Source organism: Perna viridis, chromosome 13 (genome assembly GCF_037379345.1).
Source record: "Perna viridis isolate PV_CMFRI_1.1 ecotype Kerala chromosome 13, ASM3737934v1, whole genome shotgun sequence".
In the NCBI taxonomy this organism is placed as follows: Eukaryota; Metazoa; Mollusca; class Bivalvia; order Mytilida; family Mytilidae; genus Perna; species Perna viridis.
This window is the reverse complement of record NC_142457.1, coordinates 11,019,531-11,036,829: the sequence shown is the minus strand read 5'-3', so window position 1 is coordinate 11,036,829 and position 17,299 is coordinate 11,019,531. Positions and strand designations below refer to the sequence as shown.

Here is a 17,299-nt window from a genome sequence, read left to right as displayed (position 1 = left end):
GGAATATCGGGACAGTCATTTTTATTTCAAATATAAAGTTTCAAATTTGGCAGATTAAGTTTGATTTAAATCATGATTTGACTTTACACGCTTTGTTGTGTTAGTAAGAGAGTGTATCTTTACGTAACATGTGATTCTTGATCCAAGAATTCAGGGTGTGTTATGTATAGACACATTTTTCATTATCACAGTTTGTCTATAATCTTGTTTGTTTTGATTTGTTGGAATTAGGACTTTGCAAGAGCAACTGTAATTAGCTGATTATGTTTTATATGTCTATATTATATACTAAATAGCCTAGCTGGCGGAGATGTCTAGGGCGCTAGACTTAGTGCAGGCGGTGTTGCCACAGATGTCACAGTGGTACGAGTCATGCGGAGGGAACGACCAAAAATTTGCTTCGCATAAGGGAGATAAAATAGCTGTTAAATTTTATACAAATATACCGATGGAATAAACAGACGTAAAGAAATGATAACGTATGCTTTATTCCAGATTATAAACTAAGCAACATCAATTTATACAATATGAACAATCAGAGGTGTCAAAATATGAAACTTTCTTAATAAGTTCCTTTTTTTGGCATCATTGGCATCATATCCATTTTTGGCATCATTGGCATCATTTCCATTTTTGACATCATAGGCATCATTTCCATTTTAGGCATCATTGGCATGTCCATTTTTGGCATCATGTCCTTCATATCCTTCGGCATCATTGGCATCATGTCCTTCATATCCTTAGGCATCATGGGCATCATATCCTTCATATCTTTTGGCATCATTGGCATCATTTCCATTTTAGGCATCATTGGCATATCCATTTTTGGCATCATATCCTTTGGCATCATTGGCATCATATCCTTCATGTCTTTTGGCATCATTGGCATCATATCCATTCCTTTCTTGTCTCCCATCATCATTTCTTTTTTACCATCCATCATTTTCATCATGTCCATCATTCCTTTTTTGTCTCCTCCCATCATCATGTCCATCATTCCTTTCTTGTCTCCTCCCATCATCATGTCCATCATTCCTTTCTTGTCCCCTCCCATCATCATGTCCATCATACCTTTCTTGTCGCCCATCATCATATCTTTTTTACCGTCCATCATTTTCATCATGTCCATCATGTCTTTCATACCCATCATGTCCATCATTCCTTTCTTGTCTCCCATCATCATATCTTTTTTACCGTCCATCATTTTCATCATGTCCATCATGTCTTTCATACCCATCATGTCCATCATTCCTTTCTTGTCTCCCATCATCATATCTTTTTTACCGTCCATCATTTTCATCATGTCCATCATGTCTTTCATACCCATCATGTCCATCATTCCATTCTTGTCTCCGCCCATCATGTCCATTTTCCCCTTGTTGTCACCCATCATCATGTCTTTCATGTCCTTTTTGCCCTCCATCATTTTCATCATATCCATCATTTCTTTCATTTTCATCATGTCTTTCATATCCATCATTTCCTTCATTTTCATCATATCCATCATTGGTTTCATTTCCTTCATTTTCATCATATCCATCATTGGTTTCATTTCCATCATTGGTTTCATGTCCATCATGGGTTTCATTTTCATCATTTCCATCATTGGTTTCATCTCCATCATGTCCATCATCGGTTTCATGTCCATCATTTTCATCATGTCTTTCTTTTCATCCATCATGGGCTTAATATCTCCCATCATTGGTTTCATGTCCATCATATCTTTCTTGTCGCCCATCATCATATCCATCATTGGTTTCATGTCCATCATTGGTTTCATGTCCATCATTCCTTTCTTTTCGTCCATCATTGGTTTCATGTCCATCATACCCATTTTGTCATCCATCATTGGTTTCATGTCCATCATACCTTCCATCATTGGTTTTTTATCGTCCATCATCGGTTTCATGTCCATCATTCCCATTTTATCCCCCATCATTGGCATCATTTTCATATCCATCATCATAGGCTTCATGTCCATCATCATTGGTTTCATGTCCATCATGGGTTTCATGTCCATCATACCTTCCATCATTGGTTTTTTACTGTCCATCATTCCCATTTTATCCTGCATCATTGGCATCATTTTCATATCCATCATCATAGGTTTCATGTCCATCATCATGGGTTTCATGCCCATCATGGGTTTCATGTCCATCATCATCGGTTTCATGTCCATCATACCCATTTTATCGCCCATCATTTTCATAGGCATCATCTTCATTGGCATCATTTTCATTGGTGGCATCATCATTTCCATGGGCTTTTTAGGCTTCATTCCACCCTTCTTTCCTGCTCCATAAGCGTTTGCACATGCAAACAGCACAACGAAAATTATAAATCTGGACATTTTGTGAATTTAAAACCTAAAATAAGATAAAAAGATATAAATTTGTTGCAGAAGTCTACAGGGCTTGTTTTGCACTTGCAAAGCTAATTGTAACATTTGACAATAATCGATAATTCATCAATTCATATTCCTATTTCTTACTATACTCGAATTCACCTCAGCCTGTTTGCAGGTTTTTTTTTTGATTATTTTTTTTATTACTCAAAAGTTCCTTTTAAAAACTTGCCATTTTATTTATGTCGTTCTGTACTACAATTCTCATACAATTATTTCTCGTTCTTACCTCCGAAAAAATTCAAAATTTATTTTTCCTACGAGAATTTTGCACTGAACGTATTGTTTATCCGCCATCTTGTTTCTATGGATATTTTGAAATGTTCCCTATTATCTCACAATTGAAGAGCTAAAATACCATGATTTCCCGCCATATTTCTGCTCTTTACCTTTAGTAAAAGAAAGAAACTAGAAGTTCCGAATGAAAATGCTACAACTGGTACTTAATATGAGACTTACCACATAAAGTATTGAATTAACAGGGAACCAGAAATATGGCTCTTCAATTGTGAGGTAATAGCGAACACCTCAGAATATCCATAGAAACAAGGAAAAATAAATTTTGATTTTTTTTCAATCTCGGAGGTAAGAACGAGAAATAATTGTATGAGAATTGTAGTACAGAACGACATGAATTAAATGGCATTTTTAAAGGAACTTATGAGTAATAAAAGAATTAATCTAAAAAAACTGAGAACAGGCTGAGATGAATTCGAGTATAGTAAGAAATAGGAATATAAATCGAATACACTTTTAAAAATTATCTGTTTGCTATGAAGATATATATATATATATATATATATATAATATTTCACTTAATAAGACAATGAACTATAATATTCTAAAACTGTATACGAATTCAATCAAAATATAAAATGTTTGATAAAGAAGGATTAAGAATGGATAACCTTGTAAAGTACCGCGTATCTCCTTTGAAATCAAAGTGTGACAATTTTAGCAGAAAAATCTTAACTTTTCATTTACATTTGATAGGAAGAGTTGCAAATATGTAACTAAATATTTTGAAACTATCATGAATGGTATTTATCGGTGTTTTTTTAATATGTAAGCTTTAATTTATAATAGATAATATATCGAATTCAAATCTAATTTGAAAAATATACTTCAATGGTTTTTCGATTAAAAAAGGAAGGTTCAGAATTAAACCCTGTCGATTCCGATGTATCGGTAGAATTTAGAAACGAATTTCGATTTTTTAAAGTTTAATTGTCGCTGCATTGTGCCGAGCATCGCATAGATGTTCAATCAAACCAGAATATATATCAGACAAGCCCACAGAAATGGGTCAGGGAAGTGAAATAAAAGTGAAAGTAGCATTTGATTTGTTTTAAAATTTAAATATACAGTTCCAAACAAAGAAAAAAAATTCAAATAATTATTTACAGTATCTTGATCCGGCAAGCTTAATAATTTAAAAAAATACAACCGTTCCTTATTCTATCTCGCACCTTTCAGCTGGTGTCCCTTTTTTCAATAATTTTACAAACGTAAGAAAAATGTACAAGTTCGATCCTCGTTCGTAGGCTGTGCCTTATTCATATTATAAAACTATAAGCTAAAAGGAACGTACCTGAGTGGAACTTAAGTGGCAGTGATGATTCTGATGGGAAGACCAAAAGCCAATCTGCGATTTGATCCTGGAAAACTTCACCATTTATACCATTGGGCATTTTGTTAAATAAGCTTATTACGTAATTTAACATGCATTTTCATTAAAAATGTGCATGAGATTATAATTTGATTAAAATCATGTAGTAACGGTTGCACGAAAGAGTTGTTAGACACCATATTACATAAATTTTAACACATAATAAAAGTAAGATGAATTTTTACTATCTGTATTTATTGATGCTTACAAATGTAAATGTTTGGTTAATCTGCCCTTACCAGAAAAAGATGATTTTTTGTCGGTGTATCTTACTTTTTTTCTAAACTGACTTCATCAGACATAAGAAAATTACGTGATTTTTTGGGTAAAATTAAGTTCATTTAAGCAATGAATTAATGCTCTATCTTTTAGATATGCGGATGGTGCTGAATCAAGCTTTAACTTTAACTGTGCTTTCCCTGGCTGGCTTGGATATTAAGAAAGATACCAAAAGTTACAGCACGCTTTCGAAATATCGTAAGTATACATCAGAGTCAATGGAATATTTAAAAAACACAACAGAGCGATTGATAGAAAAATGAAATACAATTTTTAGGCTTTGCAGTAGCAACGTCTATGTACCAATTTAAAGTACGTATTTGTCTTTGTTTAAGTGGCAATTGAAGAACATAAGGCATTATGATACACTCCAAAAAAAGGCTACATATTTTTATTTTTGTAATTAAGTTGTTTTATGGGTCTCTACTATGAAAAGTATAAGTATTCATTCAAAATGTGTCTGATCTTAGGAGATAATCAACATTGAAAATCCAATAAATTCTATTGTATTTGAGTGTCATTTACAGAGTTATCGCCCTTAATTTTGAAATCTATGGTGCATTCCATATAATTTTTATCTCCTAAGAACCCGAGTTATATGAAAAACTGAATGTTAATTTCTGTTTACTATGGTAATTGAAATAAAATTTCAAAAATAAAAATATGTAGGCTTTTAACCCATGAATCACATTTTGCATGACTCTTAGCTAGAGTACTACTTAATTACTAATTACCTGTTTGGCTAATTTGACGTATTTTCTTATAGAACGACAAACTGTAGTTTAACGCAACTTTTTGCACTGGACATACTCCTACCCGCGAAACTCGTATTTCATAGAATAAACCACTACCAAATGTTCGATACCAAAACAATTAAAACTCGCAAACACAAAGTGTTGTCAGAATCCTCGTAATATTTTACGTTTACAGTTTGAAGGAACCCTGGTGTTCCATATCGTGGTGTTAAAGACAAGGTATAAACTCATTGAACTTCGTTTATATGAATAATTAATGGGCACTTAAAACAACCTCGGGGTTTTGTTAATATTTGCCCCTATGTTAATTCATTTTTATATCAGGTATCTATCTGTGGAAAATTCAATCGAGATATTTTGGTTTACTTAACCGACTTTTTCCTGCAGATACACAAAACTGTTTTAATATTAAGTGCAACAGTTAATTTGAAACACTCACCTTTAACTAAAAAAATCTTCTGTCATCGAAATGTCATAACAAACATGCCTAACCTTAAGAACAATTAATGTGGAGATTCCCCCACCCTGTTGACACTGTCTTTACTGAAAAGCAATCATTTTATGTTTTAATTCAATTATTTATCTATTTATTTTCGCAGAAAATTAAGTAACATCAACTAGAAACCAATCTTAACAGACAGTGATTCAAAATTTGTCCTTGATTTTATGGGAGTCTCCCCTATACAGATTACTCTGTAATAACACAAGAACACAATAGAAACTATTGGGTTTTCAATGTGAATTATCTTGTCTAAGAGCAAACAGATTGGAATGAATAATTATACATTTCATCAAATAGACCTATAAAGTAGTTTAATAACAAAAATAAAAATGTGTAGACATTTTTCGGGTGTATCACATTTTAGAGAATTTGCATGATTCTTACAAAGACAGTTAATAAATCATTGTATTTTTAGATTTTTGGGAAGATACTGTTCTACACTTAAGTTGGTAATTGCGCCTAACATTTAAAGTTGAGATGTGAAATGATTTTTAAAAAACTTAGCTTCAAAATATATGGTGTTTGAGGCTTTATGTTAATTGTGATTATGGTATGGGAAACAAGGATCTTGAGTGATGATTTCTGTTGAAAAGTATAGATTTTAAATTTTAAATAATAATTGATTGAATAATGACGAGTTAAGAGATAATTGTTTTTTAAACGAATAAAAGAAAGATTATTGTGCAGAATGGGTGAACAAGTAAAGTGTCCAATAGGTCTATTCTATAAAAGGAAATTTTATCATTAAATATGTAGACTTTATAAGACTTAGCAGTGAATATTGTATTTATTTTATTTGATTTTTTTGCCATATTTATGTATATAGATGTAAAATTACTAAACTTTTGAAACTGGCAATGAGTTCAGTTGTTGTGTATAGTAATGATAGTATCAAAACTTTTGTTACATAGTACACACTCATATTTTATAGAGTACTAAAAATAAATAATGCAGTAGACTCCTTAGTTTGACATAAACATACAACTTTAAAATATATAGAATTATAGCATTTCATTATGGTGGTGCCTCTTTCTGATATTTACACATATCCCTTTGTCAAAAAACTTATTTTTTGGATTTGTTTGGTTTGTTAACCACACAAAATTTTGTAATGTAAACATGCTCTTCTGCTCTTATCCTTTCCTCCTTATCAAATGAGTGTAAGACATATTTATAAGTCTATAAATCGTTGTCATCTATCTAATACTAGTATGGAGTTCTGTTTAAGTCCAATAACTTACACATCTCAAATGTGTAAGATGTTTTGAATACTAGGCTAATTGAATGTTTCTAACTTAAACTCCACGGCGAACACCATTTGATTCCATTTATATTATAGCATTGTGAAATAACAATTAACTACAAAACAGTGATGATGAAACATTCCTTATTAGTTATGTGTATTCATTCTATCAATGAAAACGATAAATGTAAAGCACGTACTGAAGATACCATCAATTGACTACTAAACATTGTTGGTTTTTGACACTTACTTTTGTTGCTTAGTACGCATTATTTTTTGGTTGTTTTATGCTTTTTTTTGCTTTTTTTTTTTGGTGTGTGTGTCTGTTTTCCATGTCTGGTCTTTGTACCTGGATAACTTTCTTTTGATTTCCGCTAGAATCTGGGTTCCCTTGATTACTCTTATTGCGTGTGTATTTATGTTATGTATGGAAGAGATAATTGTAAAGCTCGTGCTGAAAATACAACTCTTTAACTCTTTGTATCGCGCTAGAACTCTAACAAATAGGCTTCTGGAGCAGGGTTATGTTGCTACAAGATTGCAGTCATCACTACAGAAGTATTATGGTCGTTATCATGAACTCGTGGATCGTTATGGTGTATCCATCAGCACCATGAGAACTGATTTATTCAACGGGTCATAGTTTTCCTTCCCTCGTTTGTCTACCCCGGACTTGACTTTTTATGAACAACTCGGCGGGTGTTTCTAGAAAAGCAGAGGACGCTTACCCTACCGGTGCACCTGGTCCATGCTCCCAGTTTTTAGTGGAGTCCGAGTTGCTCATTTACTTTTGTTACTTTGTGTGTATGATTTTAGTTACTTTATGTTCTTTGTTGTGTATGTCTGGTCTTTGTCCCTGGATTACGTTCTTTTGATTACCGCTATAACATTGGTTCCCTTGATTACTCTATTAGATAAATCCTATAATTACAATGCACGAAGCTATGTTTTGTTTGCTGTATCGAATATTTTCCATATTGTAAAACACAGTTTATGCATTGTTATAACAGTTCTTAAAATAATTTGTCGTTGAAAAAGTAATACTAACATTATGTGTCATGAAATTAATCAAAATATCACATTAAAAGTCATGATTTTAAATTTTGATCAATTATTTCAATTTGTGTACGTCTTAACATACACATCCTCAATGCTTGTAGTTTGTGTCACAGTTTATGTAATTGGAAATCAAAATGTCTTTTTTTTGTCGACTTCCGATTGTTCTACATATGAAATGGATAATGACGTGTCATTACAAGATTTTTTTACCTGTTCTACATATGTCAAACATGAGTTTGGATAATAATTACCTTATTAGTATCATAGCATGTTGTTAGGGTTTAAAAAAATAAAATGAATAAGTTTTTTTTATTTTTATTAGTATTATTATTGTTGTTATTATTATTATTATTATTATTATTATTATGTATGGATTTTGTTTGCTCCCTTTATCTAATAATTCACAGTAAAAGCATGTTTTTGTTTGCACTGAAAATGATAATTTTTTATATCAAGGCTTTCTTTTTTATCATTGGTATGCTTTTTGTAATCCATAATAAGTTTTATGGCATTTTATTACATTTCTTGTTTTGTATTTGTATTTGTTTTGTTTTAGTTTTCTTTTTCACTTTGCTTTTGTTATTTTATTTCTCTTTGTTTTTGTTTTGTTATTTTGTGTTTGATGTTTTCCTGTTTTTTGGTATATTTATTTTCATCTTAAATTTCGATGGAAATCAAATTTTTGATGCATGACAAAAAGCTTTATTTCCAGATTCAACAATCAGTATGCGATTTAATTTGCACAATATGTAAATTGTCATTGATGACTACTGCATTTAGTATGCTTAGTATCCTCCTTTATTCTTCATTGGCATTTCCATTTTAGGCATCATTTCCATTTTAGGCAGCATTGGCATTTCCATCATTTTTGGCATCATTTCCATTTTAGGCATCATTTCCATCATTTTTGGCATCATTTCCATTTTTGGCATCATTTCCATTTTAGGCATCATTTCCATTTTTGGCATCATTTCCATCATTTTCATCATTTCCATTTTTGGCATCATTTCCATCATTTTGGGCATCATTTCCATTCCTTTTTTACCTTCCATCATTTGCATCATTTCCATCATCTTAGGCATCATTTCCATTCCTTTTTTTCCTTCCATCATTTTCATCATTTCCATCATTTTTGGCATCATTTCCATACCTTTGCCTTCCATCATCATCATCATCATTTCTTTCATACCCATTTTACCTTCCATCATTTTCATCATTTCTTTCATTTCCATCATTTCTTTCATTTTCATCATTTCCATCATTTCCTTCATCTTCATCATCTCCATCATAGGTTTCATCTCCATCATTGGTTTCATCTCCATCATGGGTTTCATTTCCATCATCTCCATCATAGGTTTCATCTCCATCATTTTCATCATAGGTTTCATCTCCATCATTTCCATCATTGGTTTCATCTCCATCATTTTCATCATGGGTTTCATCTCCATCATCTTCATCATTGGTTTCATTTTCATCATGCCCATCTTACCTTCCATCATCTTCATTGGCATCATTTTCATTGGCATCATTTTCATCGGCATCATCTCCATTGGTTTCATACCTCCCATCATTTCCATAGGGGGCATCATTTTCATCATGCCTGCATTTGCGTAGGCAAAGAGGACGGAAAGAACTATGTACTTTGCCATTTTCTGTTAAAATTTGAACCTGAAAATAGAAAAAAAGAAATAACAAGTGTTCACTTCACTGATTTTAAACTCATTAACTTGCTAAAAGTAAAATATTTTTTACTTTGTCAAGCCGAGTCAACAGAACGAGCAATTCTTAATTAGATATAAACTATGATATCTAAGTTGAATGTATCTTTCATTCTTATCTATTTGTGAAAAAAATGTCCTACATTGTCACTCTCTGTAAGAGTCAGACAGTGTGAGAAACATAGTATGACCATGACATTTCAAGGGCAGGTAACTCTGTCGAAAGCATTGTTTTATTCTTGAGTGATATTAAGTTGTCAGATCGATCGGTTTATGCGTATTTCGGATTTTTCCCACTTTGGCTAATTCTTACAAAGACTTAGACTTAAACATAAGACCATACATAAAGTATCCATGGCTTAAAAGAAGATAAATGCTCTCTGAGAATGTGCTCAATTAATTCAGATTAAACTTTCAAACAATAGTAACTCAAGCAATTTGCTGAAAAGCATCCTTATCGATTGAAATTTATCACATAATTGCAGATGATTTTGTTCTTTAGATCAATTAATGTAGTATCTAAAGTAAATGGAGCAAAATTTATTCACATATGCAATTGAACGGTGAACTGTTAACGATCGACCTTGATTCGTGCTAATTAATCATTGAAATAAAATTGTTTCAAAACATAATAATAATATTTACGAGCTTTTACGCTGTACAATATGTAAGGAACTGGAAACACTTTTGTAAATTAATTGAATTATACTATAGTGTAGAGTACTATTAATGCATCTGAATTTTCACATCGATTGTTTAAACAAAGGATGATAACGGATAACCTTGTACAACATCACTATAAGTAAAAAACATTTTTTGTTATCATTTTTCCATATTTTATAAGGAACAAACTTCATTTTTACACAGGTTCAGTAAGGGGAACCCTATTTCGCATTTTTTTTCATCTACGATATTATTTCTGAACACTATGAATGTAGTCTTTTTTTTAAATCATTTTTAGGTTGATTAATTTTATCAAGGATTGTACTATTCTACTATTGCAAGTTAAGTATGCTATAAGACATATTATAAATATACACAAATAAAGATAGAGACTAATATCTAGAATTGAATGTCACCACTACTTACAAAAAATATTTAAAAAATCGTCTTAAAATGTTTGAAAAAAAATATATATCCAATGATGAAGGTGCCTTATTCTACTTTCAGACATGGGATCGAGTTTACCAGTACTAACCTGAGCTGAACTGTGATGGCAGTAGAAGGATCCTAATGGAAGCCAATAGAAGATCTGCGACTTAACCCTCCTAACACCTCCTTTTATACGAAATTAATTTTGCCGGCTAATTAAGTTGATTGCGCATCAATACACGTGTTTTTGAAAAAAAATGCATCGAAATATATTTTGATTAAACCCATTAAGTAATAAATGCACGAAAGAGATGTTTGACACCTTTTCCCGTCTCTTTACATAAATTTTTCCACATCATAAAATTTACACGAATTTCTACAATATGTTTTGATTGAAGTTCATAAATGTAGGTAATTCGATGTAATTTCCGGTTTGATAACACGACATAGTGAATACTATCGATATGTTAATTAATGTCAGTTCAACATTGTGGCCACTGTCTATATAATTTGAGTGTCATTAAATTAAGTTTTGGACCATTTTTGTTCATCTTGTGATGATTCTAGAAAAACTCCAAAGCTTATTTTGGATAATGCATAGAAAATTATCATTTCCTTAGCTAGTGCCAATGCATTTTGTTTGTTATAGCATATTTTCAGTTTGTCGTTTGCATAACTAAATATAGGCTTTGGAATTCAAAAAGGCATTTTGTCCTATTTCATTTTCTCTTGCGTCATGGCTCTGTGTATACTTTACAATTTTTCGGAAAGGAAACAAAGACATGTGTTAATTTGAAAGTATCAGATCCAGGAACCACGTATTGGAGAATCCCATGTATTTTTACATTTTACTAATACCTTATAAACTAAATCTTAAAGTTTCATTTGCCTTATTACAAGCCATCTGACCTCATTAAATACAATATATTTGTATGCAATTCCCTGAAATTAGACTCGGAACTGGTTTGTCAGATCGTTTTTGTTTCCGCATCTGTAGACGTTGTGTGATTTTTAGGATTTACGACAAATTTGTCCTGTCAGAAAATGTTTTCAGTTATTTCGGTTAATTTATAGATGTTTTTGTTTGTTAATTTCTTTTTTTGTCTTGATTCGTTTCGTTTCGTTTTGTTTTTTGTTTTGTTTTGTTTTTGTTTTGTTTTGTTTTTTGAATTTGTATTTGTTTTGTTGTTTTGTTTTGTTCAGTTTTGTTATCCCTTTGAGTAGCTTTGAAAGCTGATGATCCGGAATTCATGCCATAAGTCTACATACGAGTTCACAGTGCAGTGCATTCTATTAAGTTCCATGCGATTTACACATAGTATGACTACATTGTCACGTGATCTGGGCTTACAAATATATATATATATAAAAAAACATGCAAATTAATGTGATCAGAACTATATGTTAGTGGTGGCACAATGCTCTGTGTCTCCAGTATGGTGAGATTTTAACATTAATACAATAATTTGATTTTATTGTTCGTGTATAGCGCTTTGTTGCAAAACAAGGTTTTTAATTCATGTAAGGTTTAAAACTCATTATTTTGTAAAATAAAATATTTTTAATAAATAATTAGGCAATAAGTAAAACCAATGCTACTAGTTTTAGTGAAGTCTCGGTTGCTCATTTACTTTCGTTTTATTTACGTGTTATTTTTGATATTACACGTTCTATGTTGTTTTAGCCTATTTTCTCCGTCTAGTCGTTATCCTTGAACTATCATAATTCTTAGGTATCTTTGGTTTTTGTTTTATTTTCATTGTCGTTATATATAAAACATGAAAATTAAGAAATGACGCACACAATTTATATGTTCTCCTCCTTGTGTATTCCATCAGAGTTCCTTTAACCTAGGGCGCATGAATTGTGAATTTTTCTGGACGGATCCAAACATTTATAAAAGAGGGGTCAGATTCCGATTTTTTTTACGCTATATTTGCCAAGATTAGCCAAAAATTGACAAGACTTTTCAACAAAAAGGGGGTGTGACATCTTGGATGCAATGTCATTTTAAAATAATTATTTCTATTACGAAATCCAATCAATATTGGCCAATGCTAGGTAAAGAAGCTTGTGAAATTCAGATTTGAAAATTTTAATTTGAAAACCAACTAATGAAAAAATAGTCAGAGTTCTTGCTTTGGCTTTTTACTTTGTATATTTAGTAAAATTCTAAATTCTTCAGTGCTGATTCCGCCATCTTTGTTCTTGTCGGCATGGAGAAAAAGCTGGTTTAACATGGCTTCTTTGAAACCTGGTTGGTCCGGGACTGGAAGCTTCCCTTCTTTTATGGCTAAGTCCATGACATCTTCCATCTACGAAATAGACATGAACAAGTGAAAGGTTATATAATATAAAAAGATATTGCCACGACGATTTTGAACTGATTTTCAAGAAATGAGTGCAAGAATGGACATTTGAATACGACTGAAATAGGTACATTATTTATCCTACATTTGCCCTTTGCTTTTGAGAGAGCACAAGTACTTGTACAAGTACCTTATGTGATATTTAACAGTGTACGGACGTCATAAAATTTCGTTTGCTATTTTCTGCATGGGATCTTAATTCAACTTTAAGAATGAGAAGAAGGAAAACAACATAGATTTATCGATTGTGAATAATTAAGTAGCAGCCTTTATAAAAATCAGACAAGAGGTGATTCGTGTAAATATATTTTATAAAAAATGAATTCACTTATATTTCTAATTCTGAAACAGTTACAGACCACAAAACTGGTCGCTTGTTGCACTTTTGAGATAAAAAAATATAGACCGTGCATGAAATTGGCACGAGTTGTCAATCTTGTGGATTGATATGGTTTATTTCAGTGGGAGATGAATGTATGTTTTTTTTTTTTGAAAAATACAGATCTGAATAAAGAAATGACTGTCGGTATATAAAAATATAGCATATGTAGACCAAAAAGGCATCATTAGTTCGTTTGGTTTTTCTACACCATGATTCACTTTTACAATTGGCAATGTCTGAATTTAATATGGATTGGTAGTTAATACCTCTGTTATATCAAGAACTCCGTCTTCGTTTAAATCAGCCAATGAAAAGCGCTTGATGACGTCATCGGCTTCTTTAAAGTTAAGCACCTCCACTTCATATACAAGAGTAGATCCACCAGGAATATCACCTGCAATATAAAATTAATAAATGTTTATCACTCCCTTTAACAAGGGTATCAAAAGTTCAGAAAAATGTTATCGGTAGATTGGACGGAAAATATCTGTATGTAGAAAATAAACTTTGTCTTGAAGAATCATTGCTTGGTGTTGGTAAGAGGTCATGTTATGGTGTTAGTCGAGATTTCTCAAGCAGTAGTTTTTTTAATAAATAAACAAAAATGAAATAAAAATATGCACAAAATGGTTCACTTTAAAGGTGGTTCTGTATTTGAATTTGCAACTTAATTGATTCCGCGTTAAAAAAAAAAGATAATACTACGGTTTGATTCTAACTACAACCTCAACCAAAATCAAAGTAATTGTGTAATTTCTATCTTGAAACAAATTGCCATCGTCCGAACATGATTTTATTTTATTTTATTTTTGGAGGGGGTAGTTCTGGAATTAATCATTCGAGAGATCATATAATATTGGTAAATGGAGTGGGTTGTTTAATTACATACCATGCTTCTTAGAGCCGTATCCGAGATGAGGCGGGATTGTAAGCTTGCGGATTTCTCCTACGCACATTCCAGGAAGACCCTTCAGAAACCCCTTAATCGCCATTCCCTTTGATAAATAGAACACGACACCTTTCTCGTTAGAATTTTCATACCTAAAATAAAAACACAAAAGTATATATTGAGGTAATCATGAATTATGAAAATGTTTTGTGTGCGGGCGCGGTCACAAAATTTTGAACCTATATGTGGTGTGGCTGTATTTGTATAATGTTGCAGATCCTTTACTGGCTTACTCGATACCATCAGAGGTTGTCCTGTTCAGTTACATCATGTGCTAATGTTCGCGCTCTAGATTTACTTACGAGGAAGTAACACTAGGTTAACGAAAGCTATATTTTATAACCAAGTTGGTCGAATGGTCTAGAGCTTTTGACTTAGTGTAGACGGTGTTGCCATAAATGTCAGAGAAGAGAAGGGTTTCGAATCCCACTGAGGGAGCGACCAAATTTGCATCACAAATTTGCAACCTTGCATCGATTCTAGAGTTGGGATGTAGCTGCAATAACTGACGAAAAAAACAGGAAAATCTTAAGTGAACTTTCAAGGAAGAGCAAAATCATGGTCCCATAAGACAGGTGATCTTTAAATACAGGTTAATTCTACATAGATTGAACCACAAAGCAGTATTTTATTCATATTTTTAAAGACAGGGTTTGCTAAATACTAGTGGTTACTAGGACGGGTTTGACTTATATTGTGCGATAACGTAATTTTGTCTACCATTATGAGCTCCTGATTAAGTGCTAACATATATGTTTAAGTGTTCTGAACTTTTATTAATATCATGATTTTTGAAAAGAAAAAAAAACACTTTTAAATTACAAAACGGGAAAAAAAATATAATTAAAAACGAAAGTAAAAAAAAAAAAAAAAAAAAAAAACGCATACTAAACGAATCATTTAAAAAAAACAACAACAATTCACCAGGTTCAAATTAAATAAGAATATGTAGTTATAATAAATTCTTTCAAAAAGTCCTGGATTATTAAAATGCTCTTCCGCGACAAATCGATACAATCTGGATCCCCTTTTCTGGTTCCACTACTAGTTATTAAATACTCACGATGATTCGGTGATATCGGGGTGGCCTACGACTGTCATTTTGTAATGAAAATTCAACACGTGGCCAAGCTGGACTTTATGGTCCTCAGCACAGTCGACAGACTTTAGGACGTCAATTTCCAGCTCTGCTCGTGGCTTTTTAGCTTTGCCATTATTCTCAGCACTCACTAATGAAACGATCAACGTTCCTATTATGCATAGTATCAAAGTCTTCCACATCTTGAAAAAAAAATAAGTAAATGGGTGCTCCGGGTGAATTAAAATGTTTATACCGTTACCGGTCGTACATCTTAAGGAATAACATTACTTCCGTGTGAGGATCGAATGACCGCTGGCCATTTAGTACCAAAACCATATACATGAAATAGTCTTGTTTACATGTAATATATTATAATGGACATGATTATTTTGTAATAATGTCAAATAGGCATGGTATCAAATCTTCAGTCAGAATTTTTAAATGGGGGTCCTCAAAGTTAGAAAGGAGGTTTTAGGCTATAATTTCCTTTTTTAGCCCGTATTTATATAAAAGGGATTATTAATTTCAGAAAACCCATGCCATGCATTACTGCTGTCTAGAGTTTCTAAAAAGAACCCTTAACACTTAAAGGAAATTAAGCGTCTCGTTAATTCATGTTGATCAACAGGCTCCTTGATACTTTTTATGATAAATTTTAGACTTGGTGCCTTTTCTGCATTTTCTGATTTAGGTGTATTCAGGGATTTTTGTAGTAGATTATACAAATTCTTGGTACATTATATTTTTCAACTGAAACCCTTAAGATTTAGATATCAAATGCATTAACAAAATGTGAACCAACGAACCCGTGTTTCAGTCCGTTTCTGCGTATGTATTTTTGGTGGTCCCTTTGTAATATGCAATAAACTCAAATCTGCTCTTTATCTGCAAAAAGTACAGGCATCTGTTTTTCTGTCAGAGAGGAGGTTAACGCCATATTGGCAGGAAAAACTGCCTGCCCAGGGGATATCCAGAAAATTATAAAGGAGTTCCTACCCATACAATTTAAAATGAGATTCCCAGTGATAATTTGCATATATTCCCCATTTTTTTAACAAATGAGAAAGGGGGGGTTCAGCACCACAAACTTTCCACTGCATTAGCATCTGCTGTGACTAAAAGCATTACAAAATGGTGTAAGAACAGGTCTAAAACTTAATAATTTGTGGTATTCACTCCATAATATTTTTTTCTTTACATGAACACTATAGTGATACAGCTAATATATATATATATACCAGACATAAACAACATATGTAAGGTTAAATCTGGTCTGTTTCCACTTCTAATTGCTTTTATTTTATTACCAGAACTGGTCAGTCGTTGTTATGAAGTATCTACTCTTGTTATGGTACATGATATTGTCTACTCTGAGTGTATATAACTCTCTAGAAAAGCAGAGGATGCTTACCCTACCGGTACATCTGGTCCACTGTCTCAGTTTTTAGTGGAGTCTTTGTATGATTTTAGTTACTTTATGTTATTGTTGTGTATGTCTGTTTTCCATGTCTGGTATTTGTCCCTGGATTACATTCTTTTAATTACCACTATAACCTTAGTTCCCTTGATTACTCTTTGAAAATCCCTCAGTGGAACCAGAAAAAAAACTCACTATAGACAAGAACTTGCTTTATATAAAAACACATTTTAAGTTTGACTGGCAAGAAATCACTAACATGGGAGGATCCACACACACTGAAAAGGAAGGGTGCCAGCTGGGGTTCCTCAGAAAAAAGGGGGTGCTAGGACATTATCAACAATTTTTTTGTGGAAATGACAAATTTTCCAATAAAAACT

At 32.3% G+C, this 17,299-nt stretch overlaps 3 protein-coding genes across 3 annotated transcripts; all 3 read right to left on the bottom strand.

Annotated features, from left to right (window-relative positions):
- Window positions 1–468: 468 nt before the first annotated feature.
- LOC148599555 (uncharacterized) lies at window positions 469–4,054 on the bottom strand. Its single transcript, XM_088559068.1, has 2 exons — window positions 3,996–4,054; window positions 469–2,366 (listed from the first exon to the last, which is right to left on the bottom strand). Exon 2 carries the CDS (start codon window positions 2,348–2,350, stop codon window positions 563–565), a length of 1,788 nt encoding a protein of 595 aa, XP_088415194.1. The 5' UTR covers window positions 2,351–2,366; window positions 3,996–4,054; the 3' UTR covers window positions 469–562.
- Window positions 4,055–8,575: 4,521 nt separating this feature from the next.
- Window positions 8,576–10,903, bottom strand: LOC148599554 (uncharacterized). Its single transcript, XM_088557771.1, has 2 exons — window positions 10,828–10,903; window positions 8,576–9,579 (listed from the first exon to the last, which is right to left on the bottom strand). The coding sequence occupies exon 2, from the start codon at window positions 9,558–9,560 to the stop codon at window positions 8,697–8,699; it is 864 nt and encodes a 287-aa protein (XP_088413897.1). The 5' UTR covers window positions 9,561–9,579; window positions 10,828–10,903; the 3' UTR covers window positions 8,576–8,696.
- Window positions 10,904–12,847: 1,944 nt separating this feature from the next.
- On the bottom strand, window positions 12,848–16,168 carry LOC148599553 (uncharacterized). The gene is made up of 4 exons (XM_088557340.1): window positions 15,485–16,168; window positions 14,362–14,513; window positions 13,739–13,866; window positions 12,848–13,036 (listed from the first exon to the last, which is right to left on the bottom strand). Exons 1-4 carry the CDS (start codon window positions 15,700–15,702, stop codon window positions 12,848–12,850), a joined length of 687 nt encoding a protein of 228 aa, XP_088413466.1. The 5' UTR covers window positions 15,703–16,168.
- Window positions 16,169–17,299: the final 1,131 nt, after the last annotated feature.